This window comes from Bufo gargarizans, chromosome 9 (assembly GCF_014858855.1).
Source record: "Bufo gargarizans isolate SCDJY-AF-19 chromosome 9, ASM1485885v1, whole genome shotgun sequence".
Classification (NCBI taxonomy): Eukaryota; Metazoa; Chordata; class Amphibia; order Anura; family Bufonidae; genus Bufo; species Bufo gargarizans.
The window spans coordinates 42,657,391-42,682,432 of record NC_058088.1 but is presented as its reverse complement, the minus strand read 5'-3'; the positions used below and the strand labels follow the sequence as shown (position 1 = coordinate 42,682,432).

Genomic DNA, 25,042 nt, shown 5'->3' with positions numbered 1-25,042 from the left:
ATCTTGAAGATAAAGGCCGCGGCTATGGTGGTTCCAGTGTAAAATGACAAGACATTGTAAACCTAAAAGGTGGAAATCCCTTCAAGACAGTTTCCTTAATATATCTAGACGTGTTTTTGAGAATAAAAGCAATGTAGTAATTAAAGCATCACTAACTTTTCAACAAACTTTGCATTAATCAATTGTACAGAATAGGTGCATGAGGCATAACATTTTCTGGCATTTTTTTTGCAGCTTTCCTCTGTGCATGCTGAATGTGTAGTTTGCAGTTTTCTCAAACATGGTGGTGGTGGCTAGCTGCCATCCACTGCACACAGAAAGTAGAGGAGAATCTGCTTCCTAATCTTGTCTTATGCATTCAGAACCAGCCCCAAGGATCAACGAGGACATTACAGTGAAGTACTGACCTGTAGGTTTGTGAATTTAGACTTGTGCTGAGATACAAACTTTGTCTCACTCCTACTGCTGCTCATTCCCCCTTCTTTCCCCTCTCCATAGACTTGTATTAACATGTGTAATATGATACCTTGGCAAAGCTGGTCCATCTCGAGACAGAATGAAAGCATTTTTTCAAAGTTAAAAGCAAGGAGGGGTAACAGCTGTTAACATGAGAACTAGACATGTCTTACTGATAAAACATATTACAAAGTTTCTTGTGGTCACTTCTACTATTAACTTATGCAAAGTTGTGTGAAAAGTTAGGGCCCATTTAAGCAAAATGAATCAAACTAATATTAATTGGCCAAATGTCAGCATATACCACATGTAATTCACCCTAAAAGTAACTGAAACATCTATAGGCAGCCAGTTAAAAGTGTGAAGCTCTACGATTGTTCTTCCTCGTTCTCATCATCACTGTCACCAATACTGCTGTCTGTGGATGCAGCATCATCAGCCGGTTTGGTCTGTTGACTTCCCTGCTGCTGGACGCTGTCTGTACCATGTTCAGGTTCCGTTCTGACGCCCTCTCTGACGCCCTCTTTGTTTTCAGACTGTCCGTTATTTACAGAAGGTGTCGACTTCTCATCACTCGCATCTTCAGAAGCTTTTCCCTTGTCTGCCTGCAGAAAGTTCTCCCAGCCCTTGAGTCGCTCCTCTCTCTCTCGAGATGTCTCTTCAATCTATTTAAAGAAGAGTTTTTTTAACCAGAAGTCAAAAAGCCATACGTTAAAGCCAACTAGACAGATGGTGCAGTAACCATTGTGAATAACCAAAAATGACAGACAATCCTGAAGAACTAATATTTGGCAAATAGGATCTACATGCATCTAATAGTAGTGTGCGCCACTGATGAACTAAAGAAATTCCTTTTAAGATGGCCATACTGATTGGATAATTGTAGGCTGAACCTGCCAATTTCTGTGGGACCAGAAGAATATTTCATGTAAATGGGGGGCTCCTGACAGCAAATGGCTGGGGAATGAAGGGTTGGGAGTGTAGGACGTAAACATGCCTGATCCTTTTGTTCCAAGTGGAAATGTTCCCCTCTCCCTATTGAAAACACATGCACTCTCAGCCGAGCCAAGTGTGTATGTGTATGGTGGAAGCAATAGCTTACTCCCAAACATGTTTGGCACAGAGTTAAGCCTCATTCACACCTCAGTGTTTAGTCAGTGATTCTGAGCCAAAACCAGGATTGGAGCCTCCACAGGCATAAGGTATAAGGAAAAGATCTGTGCCTGTTCTGTGTTTAAAGCCACACCTGGTTTTGGCTCAAAATCACTGACTGAACACTGACATGCGAATGAGGCATTATGAAGCGTATGGCAACTTTTTGTAAAACCATCTGATATGACTGAGCATACGTCAACGGCTTCAATTGAAAAATAGGATTTTTGTGCTTACCTGTAAAATCCTTTTCTCGCTGAGTTCCCTGGGGGACACAGGAGACCATGGGTATAGCTGCTGCTGCCACTAGGAGGCGACACTAAGTAAAAAAGTGTTAGCTCTCAGCTATACCCCTCCTGCATAGACTGAGATGATCAGTTTGTCCAAAAGCAGTAGGAGCAGCCAGGAGAAGCCAACAGAAAACAAGAGTAAGAAGAGAACTGGAGATGGGTCCGAACCAAAAACAGGTGGGACCCATGAGGAACAGCCAGCAATGTATGTACTGGGTGGGAGCCATGTCCCCCAATGAACTCAGTGAGAAAAGGATTTTACAGGTAAGCACAAAAATACTATTTTCTCGCTCGTATCACTGGGGGAAACAGGAGACCATAGGACGTTCTAAAGCAGTACCATGGGGAGGGAACAGAATCCAGAACAAAAGCCAAGGCTTGCCATAAGATCCCGCTTTAAAATGCCGAATAAGGGTGCACATAAACCCCTGAATGGAACAGGAAAAGCATAAACCCGAAAGGCCAGCCAGAGAGCAAAGAACACACAGTTAGAAAGAGGAAAGCCCAGTTAAAGGAACCCCAAGGGCTCGAGAGACTTCAGAAGATGTGGATAGCAGCACAGCAGCACAGAATATCCACAAGAAGCGCGTCTGATCACTGAAGACGATGTCCAGGAGGTGGAAGCCTGACTGGAAGGCCAAGATGTCTTGCATGACAATAGGCCCCACAGAAAAGCAAGGGAGGCCAACTCACGGAAATGGGTCTGGAGAATCCAGGTATGAATGAGACTCGGCAAACAAGCAACAAGGGGATCCAGACAAGACCTTACCAAATGTGTAAGTAGCAGGATGGGATAAAACCTGGTAATCTGGAAGGAATCACTAGGCAAATGGAGGAGGACCAGTCCTGTAGCGATCTCTCAAGTAGGATTAGGCAGCATCTGTGGACCAATTTGCAAAAGAAAAACAGAGAGTAGCCACCCCTTTGGAAAAGATCCAGCAAGAGAAGAGAATAAGAAATATAGAATATAATTATTCATCAATAAGAGAAAGAACGGCAAAAGGAGATGGGGGAAAAAAAAATAAAAAATAACACACAACAGTCCTCGGGGACCAATAGCATCCCAGCTGTGCAGCAGAGATGAATGCAGCACAAGAGTGTGGCCAAAACTACCACCGTCACTAGACAAAGGGAAGAATGTGAGTGATGCTGGATCCAGAACCATATCATGACTGGCTTTAGACAGCCTGAGAAAACAATGCAGAGCCAAGACAACCGCACTGTGAAAAAAGAGCGGGCTACGATTGCTGGGGAGCACCTACGCTCCCCAGCAATACACTCATAGAAGCAAAACCAAAAGGTAAGGACCGCAGGATACTCCTGTGCTAAAGAAATGCTCCCTAAGGAGAAGGTAAAGTGGTAGACAGATGCCCCCAGAGCCGTAAAGGCTTGTCGTGAGACTTCTAGCAAGAGAAGCTGCCTAATAAGCCACAGAGAAAACTGCCTGAATCAGGCATGCCCAACCGCAGGCCAAAGAACAAAATACCTTGGTGATAGGTAGAAGCAAAGCCGACAACAGAAACATTGAAGATGGGATGCCTCGTCAGAGACCATATCAGGTCAGTGTAGCAACTCCGGCCAGTGTCAGAGATAAGAGAAATACTCCTGCAGGAGGGAATGCGATGACGATGTCCCAACAGTACCAGAGAAACACTGATCACATAGTAAAAAATAGTGCCGGTATTCCAGAGCAGTAAGAAGTATGGATACTGGCCAGGTAGACAGAAACAGTATCTGGGGGGAGTGGGTGGGGTGTGTGGGAGGGGTGCAACCATTCGTCTTGCGGAGGGACAAAGTAGAAAGGGTGTTGCGTTCCAGGAACAAAACCTCTATCAGCGGTGGCAAGGAGTGACAGCAACCCCGCTCTGCCTGTGGGAGGAGTAATGGAGCAGACTCACAGAATGAGCAGTGAAGTAGTATGTCCACCACCGAAGGACAGGTCAGAGTCATTACTCATGTCTTGAGAGGCAGCGCCGATGGTGTCACAGCATCAACAGTTAGCACCAATGTCCCACTTATTACAAAAACAATGTGGTAGACAAGTGCTATAAAAACTGAGCTATGCCAACTGAAGAACACCACAATAGTGTGCACTGGAAGTCAGGTGCTCATCAGCTATAGCATTCATGCTATTGCAAATACATGGTTTGATGAAGTGGGGAATGCCGATGACCATGTCATCAGGAAAAAATGTCAGCTACAACGCCAAACACCAGCAGAAAGACAACACTTGTCAGAGCAACGGCATTTCTTGGTAGCGTAAAATGAGCAGGAGGTCCACCTGAGAGGGAATTGTGGATACAATCACCATACCTAGGACCAGTGTGAAGGTTTTACCTATACAAGGAGGGATGCGGTAGGAGCTACAGCCGAAACATGGCATGGAACAGAAGGCCAAGTTTTAGAAACCACAGAACCAATACCCAGTGCAAATGCAAGATGTGGGGAAGGGAGCAACGTAGGAGTCACCACGGCTTGTGGGGTGGCCGTAAACCCTGAGCCTGAGAAGGGAACAAAACGGTAGCAGATAAAAAGGTTAGGGCTAAGGCAAATTCCCCACCTGAGAATGGGGCCATGCAGAAGTAGCCACAGGATCTAGTGGTAGTGCAATACTTCACCTGAGGAGGAGGAGGCTATACAGTAAAAGCCATAATATCTAGTGCTAGTACCATACTCCACCTGAGGAGGGGGCCATACAGTAGAGGCCACAGTATCTAGTGCTAGCGTGAATACTCCACCTGCGGTGGAGAACAAACCGTAGTAGCCAATCCAGAGTGCTAGCATAAATACTTCACCTGATAAGGAGGAGTAGTGGATAGAGTATTGTGAGTCAGTGCAACACTTGACTCGCTTGATAGTAACTACAATATTCTGTTCTAGGGCTGAATCTGACGCACTACATATTGCAGATGTCAAGTACCATGACCAACCTGTAAGGTGGAGGCCCACCAGTGGTGCGGGGTATATAAATCACACAAGTGTTGCAGGGTAACCCTCTGGGAGGACAGAGGTTGTCATGTTGATGCCCCAAACAAGCACACAAAAATAAAGGAGATAAAGTGGAAGTAGCCGCTGTATCCAGTGGTGGTACCTGTATTCCACCAGATGAGGAGTATAGGGCACTAGTAGGTACCGTCTCTTGCCACACCCCACCTGTGAAAGAAGAGGAATATGATAGGAGATAAGGTATCTGGTGCTGTGGCGTAGTAGTCGCAGTATCCAATGTTGGTGCAGTTACTTCACCCGTTAGTGTGATTACTCTACTTGTAGAAGGAGGTAATGCAACAGGGTGTACGGTAAGGCCTCTTGCACACAACCGTATGTAATTTGCTGAATTTTGCAATCCGCAAAAAATACGTCTGACGTCCGTGTGCATTCCGTATTTTGCGGAACGAAACAGCTGGCCCCTAACAGAACAGTACTATCCTTGTCCGTTATGCGGACAATAATAGGACAAGTTCTATCTTTTAGCGGAACAGAAATAGAATGCACACGGAGTACATTCCGTTTTTATTGCAGAACTATTGAAATGAATGGTTCCGCATACGGACCGCAGACTGAAACCGCAAAAACAGAACGGAAACAAAAATAAAATACATTTGTGTGCAAGAGGCCTAATGGAAATGCGACTGACAAAACAGCATCCAGTGGTTGTGCAATTACTCCGCCTATGGAAGGGGGCAATGGTGTGCTGTAACCAGAGGTAGTGCAATTACTCTGCCTATGGAAGGTGGTAACTCGACAGGCAGAACAGCATCCAGTGGTAGTGCAATTACGCCACCTATGGAAGGGGGTAATGCATACGGCAAGTACTGTATCCAGTGGTAGTGCAATTACGCCACCTATGGAAGGGGGTAATGCTGTGGCAGGTACCGTATCCAGTGGAATGCAACTACGCCACCTATGGAAAGGGGTAATGCAACACAGGGTGCGGTATCCAGTGGAAATTACGTCACGTGTGGCGGGGGTAATCCGACCGGATATACAGTAACCAGAGATAGTGCAAATACTCTGAATGTGTAAGGGAGGGTGGTATGAGACAGCGTGTACCACATCTAGTGGATTGAAGGTAAAGTGCGAAGGAGTGACAGCATGAGAAGGGAGTGCACATGCATGCCTGAAGAAGGGGTTAACGCTGTAACAGACCCATGCACAGTGCGGGCTAGCACCAGTGATAAGTGGTTTTTTTTAAGTTTTTTTTTGCAAATGTGATGCCTCAAGTGGATGAAGAGGCAGGAAGGGGTTAAATATTTTTTATTATCTATGCATGTGAAGTTGAAAACCCCAGTCACAATAGGTGCTGGCCTCAAAAAGGTGGCAGGCAAGAAAGGGTTAAATATATATATATATATATATATATATATATATATATATATATATATTTTTGAGGATTGGGGGCAGAGCTCAGCAGTTTCCTGGGGGAGGGGAACGTCTAGGTGTGAAGATTTCACGCCTAGGGGACAATTCCCGCCACCAGAAAAATCTGCTGGTGTGATGTCAGGGATGAATGAAGCAATCAACAGGGAATGCAAAAAAAATAACCTACTGACTGCAGCAGTGCCATGGCCATGTATGCATAGGGTTCTCGTCTTGTCTAAGTGCCGCCACCCCTTTATTTAAAGTATTAATGTAGCAGACCCAATATGAATGATAGAAGCCGCAGAACTCCATTTAAAAGGGGTTATCAGATCCCTGAAATGCCTCCTCATAAGCCCGGGCCCCTCACACACAATGTAGTTGCCTCGTTCCCCGACACCCGCGTCGCTTCAAACACCTGCCGATGAATCTCCCCGTCGCACGGTTGAAAACATCCGGCATCGGGGGCAGCCAATAGCAGGTGGTGACGAGCCTCCCTAGCATCGCGGGTAACACAAGGGAGGCTCGTCCCAGTCACCGGCTGCTATTGGCTAAATCACCCCCGAATGTTTTCATCTGCGTGACGGGGAGATGCAGCGGCAGCTGTGGGGGCATCAAAAGTGAGTGTCGGGGAGTACATGGTGTGTGAGGGGCCTGGGCATACGGGGAGGCATTTCAGTGGTCGGATAACCCCTTTAATGTTATACCTGCACAGGTAGATGTATAATCTGCTTCATTACTGCCCTGTACTGCATTATCAGCAGAGCTGATATGGTTACGTCTCAAGACAAGCACAAAGAATGTCTCAAGTTTCCGAGTTTATGCACTGATTAACGCGCGGCAATTCCATGCACCTGAATCAGCAGTGACAAAGTCTTATAAAATATTCTGGCATCTACAAAACCACAGCCAAGTGAGTGGAGAGCTGCAATGGATGAATGACACTCAGAGGAATGAACACAGTAATTAGCAGATTACTATGAATGGTTATGAGTATAACGTATGATGACATAGGCTATAGAAACAGCTCAACAGAAAAAACAACACAGAGCTATACATCAGCTACGGTCAGTGTCCAACTGATAACATTAAAGGGGTTCTGCAGTTTGTTTTAACTAATGATCTATCCTCTGGATAGATCATCAGCATCTGATCGGCGGGGGTCCGACACCCGGGACCCCCGCCGATCAGCTGTTTGAGAAGGCAGCAGCGCCGCGGCCTTCTCACTGTTTACTGCAGGCCCAGTGACGTCACGACTAGTATCAGCTGGCCTGGGCGGGGCTAAACTCTGTCCACTTGAATGGAGCTTAGCCCCGCCCACACTAGTTGATACTAGTCGTGATGTCACTCGGCCTGCGGTAAACAGTGAGAAGGCTGTGGCGCTGCTGGAGCGCCGCTGCCTTCTCAAACAGCTGATCGGCGGGGGTCCCGGGTGTCGGACCCCTGCTGGTCAGATGCTGATGATCTATCCAGATCCATCCATAGCCCTGTGTTCACCATTGATCTCCCCTGATGATTTTCTGTGACGAACTGAAACGTGACACGTAGGGAGCATTTTTTAGGGACTACTAGGGAATCTGTCCCCACAGGGCCAGGTATCCGGACGGGGACGCTCCTTGCGGGGCAAGTTCCCCGTATAGATAGGTAGGGCATACTAGCCCCTGCCCCCCCTTTCAGGGTTGCCTAGGGTCAACCACCCCGTCACCCACCTAATTTGAAGGGGCATATTTACCTATCCTTCCAGTGTGAACAACAAGTACCAAAGGACCGTTTCCACCTCCAGTCCTCTTCATGAGACATCCTGATGCACAATCGGGTGAGAACGTTCCTGTTATATAAACAGTGTGACCAGAATGATGTAAATATGTACATTATTGCCCGCCGGGCTGTCTTGTTATTTTTGTTTTGTGTAGAGGCTCCTCCTCTGGTGTCTATTATTTTTAGATTATACCAATAATAAATGTTAAGTTTTATCCCTCTGTCCTACGGGATTAGTATTTACTCTATCCAGAGGATAGATCAACAGTTAAAACAAACTGTAGAACCCTTTTAAGGGGACTTTCTCTTTATTATTCAGAACCTGACTCCAAGAGTACATGGATGGTTGTGGACACTAAAGGGGGTCCACACTATTAATAAATTGGGTTAACGGGAGTCTGTCACAGACTGTTCCCTAATAAAACTAACAGCAATGGCCATCAGTACGTGGTAATAGCTTTTACAATATACCTGTATCTCATTTGGGTATAAATTGATTGTCCAGGAAAAGAACATTTATTCATATGCAAAATGGCTACCAAGTGCCCAGCCAGGCGTGCTCTGCTTTTCAAAGTGCCCAAGACCGGCGCTCTTCCCTGATGTCTGCGCCTCCACCAACCTCCCAAGGATTTCTCCCCTCGCAAGCTGCGTTCGGGTGTCCGCCTGCTGAGCGGAATGGAGGCCAAACGGAGCCATACTGATGCATTCTGAACGGATCCGCATCCACTCAGAATGCATTGGGGCTGTACGGATCCGTTCGGGGCCGCTTGTGAGAGCCTTCAAACGGAACTCACAAGCGGAACCCCGAACGCAAGTGTGAAAGTAGCCTTACCTGATGAGACGATGATGTGCCTCAAAATCTCACACATCTCAAAAAATAAAATATTCCACTGCATTTCAGCCCTGCCACAAAATGACCCGATAACATTATCTCAGAATTAGGGTCCATTCACACGTCAGTATTTTTACCTTTCCAGATAAACGTTCCTGTTTTTTGCGGATCCGAAAATCTGGATGACATGAGGATGCTTTTAACATGTCTTCCAGATTTTCGACGGATCCATTGACTAGAATGGGATGACGGAACGCAAAATCGGACAAATAGTAGGACAGGGTATATTTTTTTCCAGGATCCGAATAACGGAACCCACGGAACGAAACGGAATCGGAGAGCACCTTGAGTGCTGTCCGATTATTTGCGGATTCCATTGAAAATGAATGGATCCGCATAACGTTCCGTTTTTAATCGGAACGGATGCGGAACACCAAAACGGACGTTTGAATGGACCCTTAGATAGAGATTGGTTGCTTTAAAATCATCTTTAAATCATTGTCTTCTTCTGTTCACCATGGTTATCGCCAAAGAAAAATGTGTAGCCATCACTGCTTTGCATCAAGAGCAAGGACATTGCTGCTTGTAAGATTGTGAAGAAGGCTTCAGGACAGCCAAAGTCCAGCCAGTGCCTGGACCATCTCCCAAAGAGAATTCTGCTATGGTATCAGGTCAGCACCAGTTACCTCTCTCCATCCTCCTATATATATGCATGCTCAACGCAGCAAAACATCCAGCATATCCAGTGAATAGGGAGAAAGCTGCTACCAGACACCTGACAGCAATCAGTTGAAATCTAGTATGCCCACAGCTTATCTCCTCTGAGATCAGATGGTCGTCTGGAGCCGAGGAAATTGGCGGGTTGGCCGACATAGGTCTAATGGGTATGGCCAACGTAACATCAACCCAGCTGGGACCTTATGAGACCAACTAAAATGAGGTCAGTCCAAGTTGCAGTACATTTTCACACTGAATGGTATAAAACCTGGAGCTGTACCATACCTGATAATCTGTCACACCATCCCACACCTGAACAACCAGCTGACGACCACCAAACCACCTCCCATTTAGAGCCAGAATACAAGCATCGCTTTCTTCTGCATCTTTAAATGATACAGACGCAACTCCATCCGGATGTCGCTGAAAAAAAGAAGGAGAGAGAAAGGGGGTTAAGAAAAAGAACAATGTCCAAGCGTCAGATGCATCATCCCAAATACCTACATCAAATATAATGACTTTCTTCACTTGCCCAAACTTTTCACATTCTGACCGGAGATCTTCACGGATTTCAGTCAGCACAAGCGGATCCTCCTGCACACGCAAAACAAAGCAAGAGGAATTTAGGATGAGCAAACTGAGACATACAGGGGCATGAATGCTCCCAACACTCTGGCCTTGAAGGCGAGGTCCAGTTTGCTATTGATGGACACTGGGAGAAGAGCTGCAGTAACCAGCTCCATCTACTACACAGTGGACGGAGTGTAGTTCCTGCTCCCTAGCTACAACTAATCGGCGGAGTGTGGATACTGACGGCCAGTCCTGAGGATAGGCAATCAATATCAAGATCCTGGACAACCCCTTTAAAGTATACCTTTTGTTGGAATTATTATATTTTTTTTTTGTTGCATACTACCTTTTATGAAACCATAAATAGCAGACAGGGATTGGGGGTGGGGATGGGGGGCAGGGTGTAGCTGCATTTTCTCCCCCGGAGATTATCAGTGAAGCAGCGTAAAGGGAAGCACCAGGAAAGATACAATTGATTGGTCCTTTTCCACCTACTGATAATCAGACCAAGTATCGAGGACAGGTATTTATACAAACCTTGTTCCTGATAATTACCCTGTGTACGGGTGAATTCACACGACCGTATGCATTTTGCAGAGTGCAAAAAATACGGATGCAGATCTATTGTTACAATGCCTATCCTTGTCCGAAAAAAGGAAAATAATAGGACACGTTTTTATCATTTTTACGGGGCTAGGGAATGGACATATGGATGCGGACAGCAAATTTTTTACGGACCTGTTGTAAAGAATGGGAAAAAATGCGGATCGGATGCGGACTAAAAATACGGTTGTGTGAATGGGGCCTAAAAAGGTACAATCTTGCACCCGGCATCTAAATTCGTTGTTTCTGTGCAGCAGATCGTGCTGTGCAAACAACAATCTGCAGCCCATGAACAATGATTTTCTATGGAGACAAGAGATCGCTGTATTGATCGCTTGTCCTCATACAGCGGAGGCGACTACCCTCCAGCACACTTCACAGCTCTTGCATCACACCAGGGAGAGCCGGCCGCCCACTCAGCCTACACTGAGACTAGCTTGTGCGAACAACTCATGCGGGATGGAGCATGCCCCCCGGGGTACTGTGCGTTCAGGGCAAACATTCCTTGATATTTAAATATCAGGTTTATTTTAAGAGAAGCGGAGTTCAAGGGTGATCATTTATCTTCAACTATACAGAACAACTGATTTGTGGTCGGATTGTTTCCTTGTAGAAAAAATGTGCATAATTGGCATTTTATGAGCTGCAAGTGCGTCATGACGGGAGGTCCTTGAATGGAGGGCTGACCAAAGCTGAATAAAAAGTATTACTGTATTAATCTATGGAAAGGACAAAACCTAAGGAATCGTGCACACGGCCGACTGCGGATCTGCAAAATACGGATATCGGCCGCGTGCATGCCGCAATTTTCACGCTCCCTTCACTAGAACCCCCTATTCTTGTCTGCAAAAAGGACAAAATGAGGCCATGTTCTACATTTTGTGGAACAGCCACACGGATGACATCCCTGTGCTGTCCTTGTGCATTTTTTTTTGCAGACCCACAAAAATGAACGGGTTTGCATGCGATCCGCAAAAAAAGCGGATTGAATGAAGACCAAAACTACGGTCGTGTGCAAGAGGCCTGATTACTAATTAAATTAAAGCAAACCAAAAAAAAACAAAAAAACATTTTCAACTTTGTAACTTTTATAAATCCTAAAAACTAATCCAGTCATGTAATAAATGACTGACGGCGTGGAGCAAATAGCTAGTGATGACCACACAGGACACAGGCGCTCATCCCTTTATTGGGATTTATAGAAATACTTCCATAATAACTGTCTATCCGCTCATTTTCGACAGACAACAGTAGCAACTCAGCAAGACCTGGAGGTTGAAGACGTCGCCCTACCCACATTCCACAGGGTTGTAAAAATATCCAGCAATCTGGTCTGACTGGTACTTGCCTATCCAGAAATTCAGCCGATTTGTCATCAAGCAAAGCATTTTTAATGAAAGGCTTGGTCCATGCCCCAATTATTGCAAATATCACAATAAACTGCGGGTACATTGGACGGAGTACATAGACCTTCTGTATATACTTAGGCTACTTTCACACGCGTTTTGTGCGGATCCATCATAGACGGATCCGTTCAGATAATACAGCCGTCTGCATCCATTCAGAACGGATCCGTTTGTATTATCTTTAACATAGCCAAGAAGGGTCCATGCACACTATTGAAAGTCAATGGCAGACGGATCCGTTTTCTATTGTGCCAGTGAAAACGGATCCGTCAGCATGGACATACATTGTGTACTAGGACGGATCCGTTTGGCTCAGTTTCGTCAGAAGGACACCATAGCGCTGCAAGCAGCGTTTTGGTGTCCGCTTCCAAAGCGGAACTGAGACTGAACTGATGCATTCTGAGCGGATCCCTTTACATTCAGAATCCATTAGAATGCAAACTGATCCGTTTTGGACCGCTTGTGAGAGCGCTGAACGGATCTCACAAACGGAAAGCCAAAACGCCAGTGTGAAAGTAGCCTTACATGTACAGGTGTACACAGGTATATATACGTTTACACTGGCAGGCAGCCTATTCTGTCCTGTCTTTCGCAGGGTCTAATGGGTTCACACACATTGCAGCCCAGGGAGGCCTTCTTTAGGCCCCCAGTTGCCATAGCAACCCAACAACACCCCACAATTGCATTGCGAGGATGCTGATTGGGCGACCGAGGGAACGCCTTCCCTTTGTCTCCATTTGCATGCCACGGTCAATAGCGACCACACCATCTAAGTGGTTAGCCAGCCAGGACCAGCTGCAACATCCTGCTGACGTCGCAGGCACCATCCCTGTGCCATACACTTACTGCAGTGGGTCTTAAGTACATAGGTGCCAGTGTGGTAAAGGTATGCTCCATGCCACTAACCCCTTTAATTTGGCATCTGATAATCTGGTGCAGAAATTGTACAGGACAAGAAGCGGAAAGAACTCCAAACGAAAATCCCTTGATCACAAATCAAAGGCATAGCAGCAGCTTCTGTGTTAAAGGGGTTTACCCATTACAATAATTTATCCTCTATTCATAGGATAGGGGATAAGTATCTCAACCGCGGTCCAACTGCTGGGGCCCACGACAATCACAATAACAGGGGCCCATGTTCCCCGGATTGACTGAAGCAGCAGACATCAGAGAGTACAGCAAGTACTTTGCTCGCTTACATAGCCTGTTCTTGCGGATTTACAAAATTTCACCAGAACAACTCCTCCCTGGCTGTGAAGTGGCTCACTGCGTTAGGACCGCGTCACAGCCAGGGAGAAGGAGACGCCCAATGAGAAAAGCGGATGTCTCCTCCTCCCCGTACGGATGCTATTAAAGGGATTCTGTCATGAGATTTTAGCCCTATAAGCTAAACATATGCCCATGTCCGTACTAATAACATGAATCCTAAACTGGCCTTATTAAACCTGCTTGTGGCTCTATTAGCCCAAAAAACAGGTTTTTATAACCTGTCACTCACCTACCTTAGGTGCCCAAGGGGACGTCCGTTAATACAGGGTGCCCGGCCGTCTGGTGCCCAGCGCCTCCTTCCCAGTCTTAATCGCCGCCCTCCCTGTCTCCCTGTCCCTGTCTCCCTCTCTGCCAGATCCGGCGCCTGCGCACTAGGCTCAGCCTGATGGGCCGCGGACTCCTGGCAGCGGCTTCAGTGAGCGAAGTGCGCATGCGCCGCCTGGTGAGGAAGGCGGCACTGTAGACAGGGAGGGCGGCGCCGGGCACCCTGTATTAACGGACGTCTCCTTGGGCACCTTAGGTAGGGGAGTGACAGGTTATAAAAACCAGTTTTTTGGGCTAATAGAGCCACAAGCAGGTTTAATAAGGTCAGTTTAGGATTTATGTTATTAGTACGGACATGGGCATATGTTTAGCTTATAGGGCTAAAATCTCATGACAGAATCCCTTTAATTAGCATATCAGGCGCCAAAACCAAACGGGGAGCACAGTGGCGCATCATAAAAAAATAAAAAATTGCGAGATGGCATCTCCTGAACATGGGATACAGTATGAGGTATTGCTTTTGGTGAAAGGTCCTCTATCTGCCCAGTGTGATCAAGGCATCTGTGAATCCTCTGATGCGGTCATGTTCTGGACACACAGCCTTAAATACAGAGGACAAATCCCATGTGCCCAGCCTTTGTGACACCAAATGGATGTTACGTCCCTACATCCCTTTTTCGCATAAATGATAATACTGAATATTTTTTAAAAATTAAAATGGTTCGTGCTAGCAAAAAGTAACAATAAGAATTCCTATGGATGCAAATGACGCTCACTGGTTACATACTGGCTCTACTGGTGTAATAACAGCGACCTCTACAGGCTGCAGGGAAGCCATGAACAACGAACAACTCTATTTAACCCCAGTACCGAGCCAAATCTTATGTCACTTTATGTGGTGATAACTTTGGAACACTTTTACTTATCCAAGCCATTCTGAGATTGTACTTCATGACAGTGGTAAATCTGAGTCTATATATTTCACCTTTATTTATAAAATAATCCAAAATTTACCAAACATTTGGAAAAATTCACAATTTTCTAAATTTGAATTTCTCTACTTTTAAGACAGATAGTAATAGTCTCATAAAGTGGTTATCAATCAACATTCCCCATATGTCTGCTTTATGTTGGCACAATCTTGTAAATGTCATTTTATTTTGTTAGAAGTTTAGAAGACATTTTTAGAAGACACTTGGCTGTGAAAACGAAAAGTTTAGTTTCTTCCAATAAAGTGTTGCTTTAGCCCCAAATTTTTCATTTTCACAAGGTCTAACAGGAGAAAAAGCACCCCATAATTCGTTACCCATTTTCTCCTGAATACGGCAACACCCCATATGTGGTGGTAAACTGCTGTGGGGGCACATGCTGTGGGAGTGCCATATGGCTTTTGCAGCGCAGATTTTGATGAATTGGTTAACGGGTGCCATTGGTTTTTATTTTTTAAGTGATTATCTTATGTGGGGGCTCATTGTTTGCGGGAAGAGGTGACAGTTTGATTGGTACCATTTTGGGGTACATAAGAATTTTTGATCGCTTGGTATAAGGGTCCATTCACACGTCCTGTTTTTTTTCATCCTGAAAAACGGTCCGTTTTTTGCGGATCCGTTGTTCCTGAAAATGTTTCCGTATGTCATCCGTTTTTTGCGGATCCGCAAAAAACGGAAACATGTATACATTTCAATAATCAAATAAAGTTGTTTGGATTTCTTTGAAAAAAAATTGAAAAAAAAAAAAAAAAAAAAATTTGGTATGTGTTTCCAGGAACGGAATCCGCAAAAAACGGATGACATACGGAATGACATCCGAATGTCATCCGTTTTTTGCGGATCCATTGACTTTGTATTGTACCAGGATCCGATTTTTCAGGACAAGAATAGGACATGTTTTATATTTAAACGGACATGCGGAACGGAACAACGGAAACGGACAGCACACATTGTGCTGTCCGATTTTTTCCAGGACCCATTGAAAATGAATGGGTCCAGATCTGGTCCTGATCTGTTCCTGAAAAAACGGAACAGATCAGGAAAGAAAAAACGGACGTGTGAATGGACCCTTAAACTGTTTGTGAGGCAAGGTGAAAAAGTCTGTTTTAGTGTAGTTTTTAAAACATTTTTTTACAGCATTCATCTGAGGGGGCATATAATGTGATAATTTTATAGAGCAGGTTGTTAAGGATGCAGCGATACCTAATTTGTCTATCATTTTTATTTTTGTTAAATTTTACACAGTGAAAGCATTGTTGAACAGAATAAAATCTTGTTTTTGTGTTGCCATTTTCTGAGAGCCCTATTTATTTTTTTATGTTTTGGGCGATTGTCTAAGTATGGGCTCATTTTTTGCAGGATTAGATGATGGTTTGATTGGTACCATTTTGGGCTAAAAACGCCTTTTTGATCGCTTGATATTACACTTTTTGTGAGGCAAGGTGACCAGAAAATGGCTTTTTTGACACTTTATATATATTTTTTTTTACGGCGTTCACCTGACAGGGTGGGTCATGTGACATTTTTATAGAGCGGGTTGATACCTAATATGTCTACTTTTCTTTTTTTCCCTATTTTTTTTTACTTTATTTTGGGAAAAGGATGCTTTTTTTTTTATTTTTTTTATTGAAACTTTTCATTTTTTTGTAAAACTTGATTTTTTTCACTTCTTTTTTCACTTTATTTTTTGTCCCACTCTGGGACTTCAACTTTTAGGGGGTCTGATCCCCTTTAAAATACATTTTGTAATGCATTGGCTGTAAGTGTATTACTCACTGTAATACACTTACAGCTTCCTGCCTTTGAGATCCAGGGGGCTGGATCTCACAGGCTCTCAAGGAAGGCAGCCATGATGCCTAAGGAAGGCATCAGACGGCCTTTCCTGCCATCGGGACTCCGTCACAGCAGCGCAGGGACCCGATGCCCATCCCGCACCCGGCAGGATACAGCACGTGCAAGGGTTAATGCGCAGACATTGGTGTTTTCACTGATGCCGGCGCATACAGCAGTGGTCCGGCTATCTGTGACTGCCGGACCCCTGCAGCTGATCAGGTGGGCGCAACTCCTGCACCCGCCCAATCAGAGTGCTGTAGTTCTAAGGCGCTTGGATTTCTGTCCCAGTTTCCAGCGCCGTACTTGTACGGCGCTGGTATCCTAAGAGTTAAAAAATAATAATAAAAAATAAAAAAAATGGGGAGCTACCGATTGTGTGCGCCAATTTCTGCCTCTTGAAATATTCTCTCACCTCAAAGTCCGTAGGGTGGAACATATTTCTGATAATGATAACTCTCTCAAAACGCTTCTTTTTTTCAGTTTTCCTCTCTGGCCTCCAATCCAGTTGTCTGAGGAACAAAAAACACAACTGAGTGCAGATGATAAAAAAAAAAAAAAAAAAAAAAAACAGACAAGGAAAGTGTTAAAACAGTAAGACGTTTTACTCACCAGTATTTTCGTCCCATTCACTGCAGACATGACATGCCTGTATACAGTAAGTGACTGCTGCAGCCAATCAGTGGCCTCAGCAGTATACAGCACAAGGTCACTAGGGCCAGAGACCATCTGCCGCAGTCACCTGGTACACAGGCACATAGTTACTGCAGACATGAAAACAAAGCAGGCTGAGAGGACTGGAGCGACTATGGGGATGATAATTATTATTTTTTTGATAGTTTTAAGGCCATTCCTCCCTTTTAACCCTTTTTTTTGGGCTAACCACCAAGTAATACAAGGTGATTTAATTCAGACAAAAACTGGAATTATTCTGGGCACCGCTTATCTGAAGAAGGACTGGAAATTCTCAGCGTAAATTACAGGTGCAAAGTAAAACGCTGTATGAATCTGCACCTAATAGAGAAGTGTCTGACATCGGATACTTATTTTCAGAATCTCCAGCACTACTTCGAAAAAGCGACGCCCGGAATCATTTTCGTCTTTATTTTATACCGTCTGCATAGATGGTCGATGAAACCAGGTGCGGAGGGGAGTTTTCCATTTTCATGTTTTGGGTCCACAGCTCATGTGAAGTGTAGTTTCGCATAGTATAAGGGCTCATGCACACCACAGATCCACAAAACACAGATACCTTGTGTGTGCCTTCTGGAAGATTCTTACTCCTATCAACAGAAACGGCTATTTTTGTCTGCAACATGAACATGACTCCGTATGCTGTCCTTTTTTTGTGGACCCGTAGAAATGAATGGGTCTGTATGCTGCCCACAAAAAATGCAGAAGGGACACGGATGGAAATTTAAGATTACACTTACCGGTAATCACTTTTCCATAAGCCCATGACAGCACCCTTGAGAGACCGCCTCCATCCAGGACAGGAAACAGGAACTTTCGTGGAGAGCTCATAAGGAGGAGCATGGCCCCGAGACCACCAGTTAATCGCAAGAACTTGTCCTAGACCACACTCTTCTCTTTTTTTTTTTTTTTTTTTTGTATATGTATATATATATATATTATATATATTATATATATTATATATATATATATATATATATCAGGGTGGGAATAAACCCGGGTGCTGTCATGGGCTTATGGAAAAGTGATTACCGGTAAGTGTAATCTTAAATTTCCCTTTTGCCCATGACAGCACCCTTGAGAGACGACTAGAATAGAAATCCCTTTATTTCTTAGGGTGGGACTACCGCCTGGAGGACTTTCCTACCGAAGGCTAGCTGTTCTCTATTGCCTAGGTCCAATCTGTAGTGACGGAAGAAGGTGCCAGGCGACTGCCATGTGGCTGCTCTACAAATCTGTTCTAAGGTAGCGTCAGCCCTTTCTGCCCAAGTGGTGGAGACTGATCTTGTAGAATGAGCACCAAAGCCCCCCGGGGGAGCCTTTCCAGCTGAAGAATAGGCCAAATTAATGGCTCTCACGATCCATCTGGAAAGGGTTTTAGAAGAGGCTGGGAGGCCCTTATTTTTCCCACTAAACTGAATGAAGAGTTTTGAGGTTTTCCTCCACTGACTAGTAACCTCCAGATAATGAGATAGGCATCTTTTTACATCTAAACAGTGCAGTTTTTCCTCTTTTTCATTTCTCGGATCTTGGCACAGGGAAGGAAGGATAATGTCCTGCGTTCTATGAAACATAGAAACCACTTTCGGTAAGAAGGAAGGGTCTGGTTTAATGAGAACCCTATCATCTAAGATGTTAGTGTAAGGAGGCGAGGATAGAGAAGGCTGAAATCTCACCAACCCTCCTTGCTGAGGTAATTGCCACAAGAAACGCTGTTTTGAAAGACAAGATCTTTATAGGTAACTGTTTAAGTGGCTCAAAGGGAGGTTCTGTGAGGCTAGTGAGGACCAAGTTGAGGTCCCAGGGGGGAATTGAAGGTCCAGATATAGGCCTAAGCCTGCTGATGGCTTTAAAGAATCTTCGGACCCACGGGTGGCTAGCGATGGGAGAATCAAAGAACGCACTCAAAGCGGATACCTGTACTTTAAGAGTACTTGGCCTCAAATTTTTTTCATGTCCAGCTTGCAAAAAATCTAAAATCCTACACATAGGTGGGGGATTTAAAGGATTCACTGGATCCTTGGCAAACTTCTGGAAGGTGTTCCAAATCCTGAGATAAATAGAGGAGGTGACATCCTTTCTGCAGGATAGTAAAGTGGAAACTACGCTCTTGGAGAGTCCTCTACTTTCTAGGATTTCCCCCTCAAGAGCCATGCTGTTAGGTGTAACTGCTTCACACTCGGATGATTGACTGGTCCTTGGGATAGAAGATCTTGCCTCTCCGGGAGAATCCAAGGGTCCGTCAAGGATAGCTTCCTCAACCAGGTGAACCAGGTTCTTCTGGGCCAGAAAGGAACAATTAAGATCACTGTTGTTCTTTCTTGTCTCAGCTTCTGTAAGAATCTTGGAAGAAGTCTTAATGGAGGAAAGGCGTAGAGGAGCTGGTTCGGCCAGGGAAGGGAGAAGGCATCTATCCCTGTTGGTGAATCTCTCGCGCTGAGGGAAAAGAAACGATGACACTTTCTGTTTTCTCTGGTGGCAAATAAATCCAGATGAGGACGACCCCAAAGTCGAATTATTTGATCGAACACCATTTGGTTCAGACACCATTCCCCCTGGTCTAGTGTATTTCGACTTAAGAAATCTGCCACCTTGTTTTCTGTACCTTTTAGATGTATTGCCATAAGGGACGGCACAGAAGGAATTATAAGGGAAAAGATATCCGTTGTTAACTGCATAAGATTTTCTGATCTGGTTCCTCCTTGTTTGTTCAGATAGGAGACCACTGTGGCGTTGTCTGAAAAAACCTTTATAGATTTTCCCTGTAGTAAAGGAAGAAACTCTTTTAAGGCGAAAAAGACCGCCCTCAGTTCCCTCATGTTTTGGGAGTCTAGACTCTGCTCTCTTTCCCAAACACCTTGTCTTAAGTACCCTTGGCAACAGGCCCCCCAACCGGAAGGACTTGCGTCGGTGGTAAGGGTAACAAAATCTTGTTGGATCCAAGGGAGCCCCTGGGACAGGTTTACGGGGTTCAGCCACCAGTGAAGGGACTGGATCACTTGGGGGGTGAGTGTGAAAGGTGTATCTAATGGGCGGAGGGAACCCTGCCACTCCTTCAGAATTTGCCACTGTAGGGGTCTGGAGTGAAGATGGCTCCAACTGACCGCTGGTATAGTGGAGGTCATTCTGCCCAAGACCGCCATTGCTTGTCTGATAGTAGGGTTCTCTGTCGATATCAGGGACTGAACCTGTTGTATTAATCTCTGAATCTTGTCCTGGGGTAGAATACAGAGTAGTTTCTTTGAGTCCAGTATCATCCCTAAAAAGATACAAACTTGGGAAGGTATTAAATGGGATTTTTCTCCGTTTATTTGCCAGCCGAGGTCTTCTAGGATCTGCACTACTTTTTTGAGGTGTGCTTCTAGAATGGATTTTGACTCTGCTACCACCAGGAGATCGTCTAGGTAAGGAATTAGTAAAATGTCTTTTTCCCTTACATGAGCCATGACTTCTGCCATGACTTTCGTGAAAAGTCTGGGAGCTTGAGAAATCCCAAAGGGAAGGGCTGTGTATTGTAAGTGCTGGATGTGACCTCCTATAGAAACCGCGGCTCTGAGGAATTTTTGACAGTCTAGCCGAATGGGAATGTGGTAGTACGCATCTCTTACGTCTATCGTAGCCATGAAGCAGCCCCTGAATAGATGTTTTATGACTGATTGGATCGACTCCATTCTGAATTTTTTGTAAGAGAGGAATTGATTTAAATCCTTTAGATTTATAATAGTTCTGAATGTTCCATCCGGTTTGGGGACCAGAAAAAGGGAGGAGTAAAAACCCTCGCCCTTCTCTGCCTCCGGCACAGGAATTAGAACATTTTTCCGAAGTAGGGATGCAATCTCTTGTTGTAAGGCTAGATTTTTCCCCGGGTTTCCTAGAAAATTCGTGATTTTGAATCTGTCCGGTGGGCGGGAGACAACTCTAGACAAAACCCTTCCTTTATAACGCCTAAAATCCAGGGACTTGAGGAGATTTTTTCCCAGGCGTAGAGGAAGAGAGAAAGTCTGCCCCCCACGGGAGAGAAACCGTCATTGCTGTGATGGTTTAGAGGTTGAGGAGGATTGGGAACTGAAGAGAAACCCCTTGCTTTTCCTATTCTTGTTGTCAGCTCTGAAGTCTTTCCTCTGCCCCCTAAAAAAATCCTTCTTGTTTTTGCGAAAAAAACGTTGTTTTTTCGGGGGTCTGGAGACAGGGAATCCTTTTTTATTGTCCGAGGCTTTATCCAAAAGGTCGTCTAAGACGGATCCAAAAAGATAATCGCCCTGACAAGGAATTGCACAAAGCTTATTTTTAGATCCCGTGTCTCCCGACCAACCTTTTAGCCAAATAGCTCGTCTGGCTGAATTTAAAAGAGCAGCTGACCTAGCATTTAATTTTAAAGCATCTGCTGATGCGTCAGAAATAAAGTCTACTGCTTTAAGTAGAGTGGGGAAAACGGCTAACAATTGATCTCTCGGGGTCTTGTTCTGAATGTGAGATTCTAATTCTTCTAGCCATAATTTCAGAGACCTAGCAGTGGATGTGGCGGCAATATTTGGTTTGAACGCTTGAGCTGAGGTCTCCCAAACTTTTTTTAGGTAAACCTCTGCTCGCTTATCCATAGGGTCTTTAAGAGAACCCAAGTCCTCAAACGGAAGGGCCGATTTTTTTGAAATTTTTGCAACAGGTGCATCCAATTTAGGAGGTCTGTCCCAGTTTACTGAGTCTGCCTCGTCAAAGGGATATTTCCTTTTTACATTTTTTGGCACAAAAATTTTTTTATCGGGTCTTTTCCATTCCTTCTGTATTAAAAACTTTATATTCTCGTTAACGGGAAATACTCTAGATTTTTTCTGCCCGAGATCACCAAACATGATATCCTGAACGGATCTTGGGTCTTTGGGTTCGTCTACTTTCATAGTCGCACGAACTGCTTTTAGTAAAGCTTCCGTATCATCGGGGGAAAAAAGTGGCCTGCCCGTGGATTCTTCATCCTGGGACGAGTCTGGGCTATCTAGGATTTCTCCCGTATCACTATCCTCTAAGGGATCTGAGTCAGATCTATTAGCCGTGCTTGATCTGGTTCCCAGGGAGGTAGAGGCTACAGCGGGAAAGCTCTTTTTGAAATCTTTCAGGGAATCCGAGACCTCCGTCTTCACCATCTCCCTAATACTCTGTAGAAGGGATGGTGACTCCTCCTCCACCAGTTTCTCAATACAACTTTGACATAGCTTTTTCAACCAAGAGGGGGCCAGTTTCTTTTTACAGACGGCACACTCCTTCCCTCTGGTCTTTGAAATTGCCTTTCTAGGGCCCTCTTTTGTAGTCTAAATGCAGGAAGAAAAAAGAGGGAAAGGAGATTTAGCCTAACTAAAAATGAAATAAATGGTGGGGAATGATCCCCCTTACCCCACCAGGAGTACCGGTCTGATCTCATGACCCTCCTGTTGATCGGCGCGTTGGGCACTCTCCTCCTCCATACTGCTGTGGGATAGAGAGTGACTCCCCGGATCCAAAGGAAATCTGGCTTCCTGTAAGGCTGGCTGGCTGGCTGCTGACCGTGCGCCTGTGGGTCCAATCTCCTCGGTCAGGTCCTGCTGTAAACCCTCTGCGGCCTAAGTAGGAGAAGGCACTTCCTACTTCCGGAACGCACGCTACGTGCGTTCCAAAAACCGGAAGTCTCTACCGAGACCCGGATCTCGCTGGGATCGCGAGATTTTGGTTCCCCCTGCGCGAGGCGAGAAGAAGGCCCCGGCCCGCCTGAGCACTGTCAGGAAGGACCGGCGTGCCGAACGCACCTCTCGGTGAGCCCGGGACTGCAGAGTATCGCCAGTGCAGCGTAAGCCAGACCCCAGCAGCAGACACCAGACTCCGGCCGGCGGCTCCTAGAGGAGACTTATGCCGGAACAGGTAACCCCACTTAGAAAAATTTCTCGGGGGCCCTGCAGCCTAGCTTTCTCTCCTCTTCTCCACGAACCGTCTTCTGTCTAGGACAGGAAACAGGAACTGGTGGTCTCGGGGCCATGCTCCTCCTTATGAGCTCTCCACGAAAGTTCCTGTTTCCTGTCCTGGATGGAGGCGGTCTCTCAAGGGTGCTGTCATGGGCGAAAGGGAAAATACGGTCATGTGCAAGAGCCCTTATAGGGATGTCCAGCAAATCAAAATAACCTTCAAACCTTTAAGATCCTACTCCCAAGTAAAGTTTTACCCCAAATTGCCTGAACGCCAAGTGGAGCGTAATAGATTCCTAAAAAATTACTATAACAGGGAGTAGCTCATTGGAGGTACACAGAAAATAGAGGAGGAAAATAAGAAAACAAATGACGCACTGCTATGGGGGAATCTGTGGACGAGGCACTGCTATGGGGGAATCTGTGGACGAGGCACTGCTATGGGGGAATCTGTGGACGAGGCACTGCTATGGGGGAATCTGTGGACGAGGCACTGCTATGGGGGAATCTGTGGACGAGGCACTGCTATGGGGGAATCTGTGGACGAGGCACTGCTATGGGGGAATCTGTGGACGAGGCACTGCTATGGGGGAATCTGTGGACGAGGCACTGCTATGGGGGAATCTGTGGACGAGGCACTGCTATGGGGGAATCTGTGGACGAGGCACTGCTATGGGGGAATCTGTGGACGAGGCACTGCTATGGGGGATCTGTGGACGAGGCACTGCTATGGGGGATCTGTGGACGAGGCACTGCTATGGGGGATCTGTGGACGAGGCACTGCTATGGGGGATCTGTGGACGAGGCACTGCTATGGGGGATCTGTGGACGAGGCACTGCTATGGGGGATCTGTGGACGAGGCACTGCTATGGGGGATCTGTGGACGAGGCACTGCTATGGGGGATCTGTGGACGAGGCACTGCTATGGGGGATCTGTGGACGAGGCACTGCTATGGGGGATCTGTGGACGAGGCACTGCTATGGGGGATCTGTGGACGAGGCACTGCTATGGGGGATCTGTGGACGAGGCACTGCTATGGGGGATCTGTGGACGATCCCCCCCCCATAACACTGTCCTTGTGTAAATAGTGACCCCCCAATACAAGGGGTGGCGGCCGGCAACTTGTATGGAATTGCGGCAGGGCCCGATGCAGTCACTGTTCTCTATTACACCGGGCCCCGCTCAAAGCAGTATTTATTAAGTTAAGTCATGGGTAAAGCTTTGTTAAGGTATAGCAATTAGCAATCCTCTGCAGAGGTAGCGCGCGTAGTACTCATTAGGAAACTCCAGTAGCAGGCAGGGCGGCCGGCAGCGTAACGTCACTCACTCCGTCATGCGCCTGCTCCATTCATAAAGTGGAAGGAGCAGGCGCGTGAGGAAGTAAATGACCGGCCGCCCTGCCTGTTACGGGAGTTTCGTAGTGAGTACTACGTGCGCTACTGCTGCAGAGGATTGCTATACCTTAACAAAGCTTTACCCATGACTTCACTTAATAAATACTGCTGTGAGCGGGGCCCCGTGTAATATCAAAGAGTGTCATCAGCAGGTTGTATCAGGGATACAGAGAGGCTTCCCACACGGATGATTGCTTCATTGTGAACAATGCTCTGCGAAACCGGATAATGGATGCCACACGACTCCAAGCACATTTAAGAGAGGTGAGAGGCACCCAAGTGTCATATTGGACCATTCGAAATCATTTACATCAGAGTGGTCTGCGTGCTAGATGACCTGCAAGGGTACCTGGCTACAGGAGTCATTGTCTTACGTGGGCAAGGGAGTATCTACGCTGGACGAGGGCAAGTGATCAATATCCGATCTGTGGAGATCTGACTCCCAGCAACCCCGCCGATCAGCTGTTTGAAGATGCCATTGATGTCATGTTCATCGGTCACATGGCCGATTTGCAGCTCAATCCCATTCAAGTG

At 45.8% G+C, this 25,042-nt stretch overlaps 1 protein-coding gene across 1 annotated transcript in view; it reads right to left on the bottom strand.

Annotated features, from left to right (window-relative positions):
• Nucleotides 1-546: 546 nt before the first annotated feature.
• Nucleotides 547-25,042, bottom strand: part of HTATSF1 (HIV-1 Tat specific factor 1) — a 44,329-nt gene continuing 19,833 nt past the window's right edge. Inside the window, exons 6-9 of the mRNA XM_044306314.1 lie at nt 16,908-17,004; nt 10,066-10,155; nt 9,847-9,984; nt 547-1,121 (exon numbers count right to left, since the gene is read on the bottom strand). Coding sequence (XP_044162249.1) covers nt 825-1,121; nt 9,847-9,984; nt 10,066-10,155; nt 16,908-17,004 — 622 coding nt within the window. The 3' untranslated portion in view covers nt 547-824. The remainder of the gene's footprint in view (nt 1,122-9,846; nt 9,985-10,065; nt 10,156-16,907; nt 17,005-25,042) is intronic.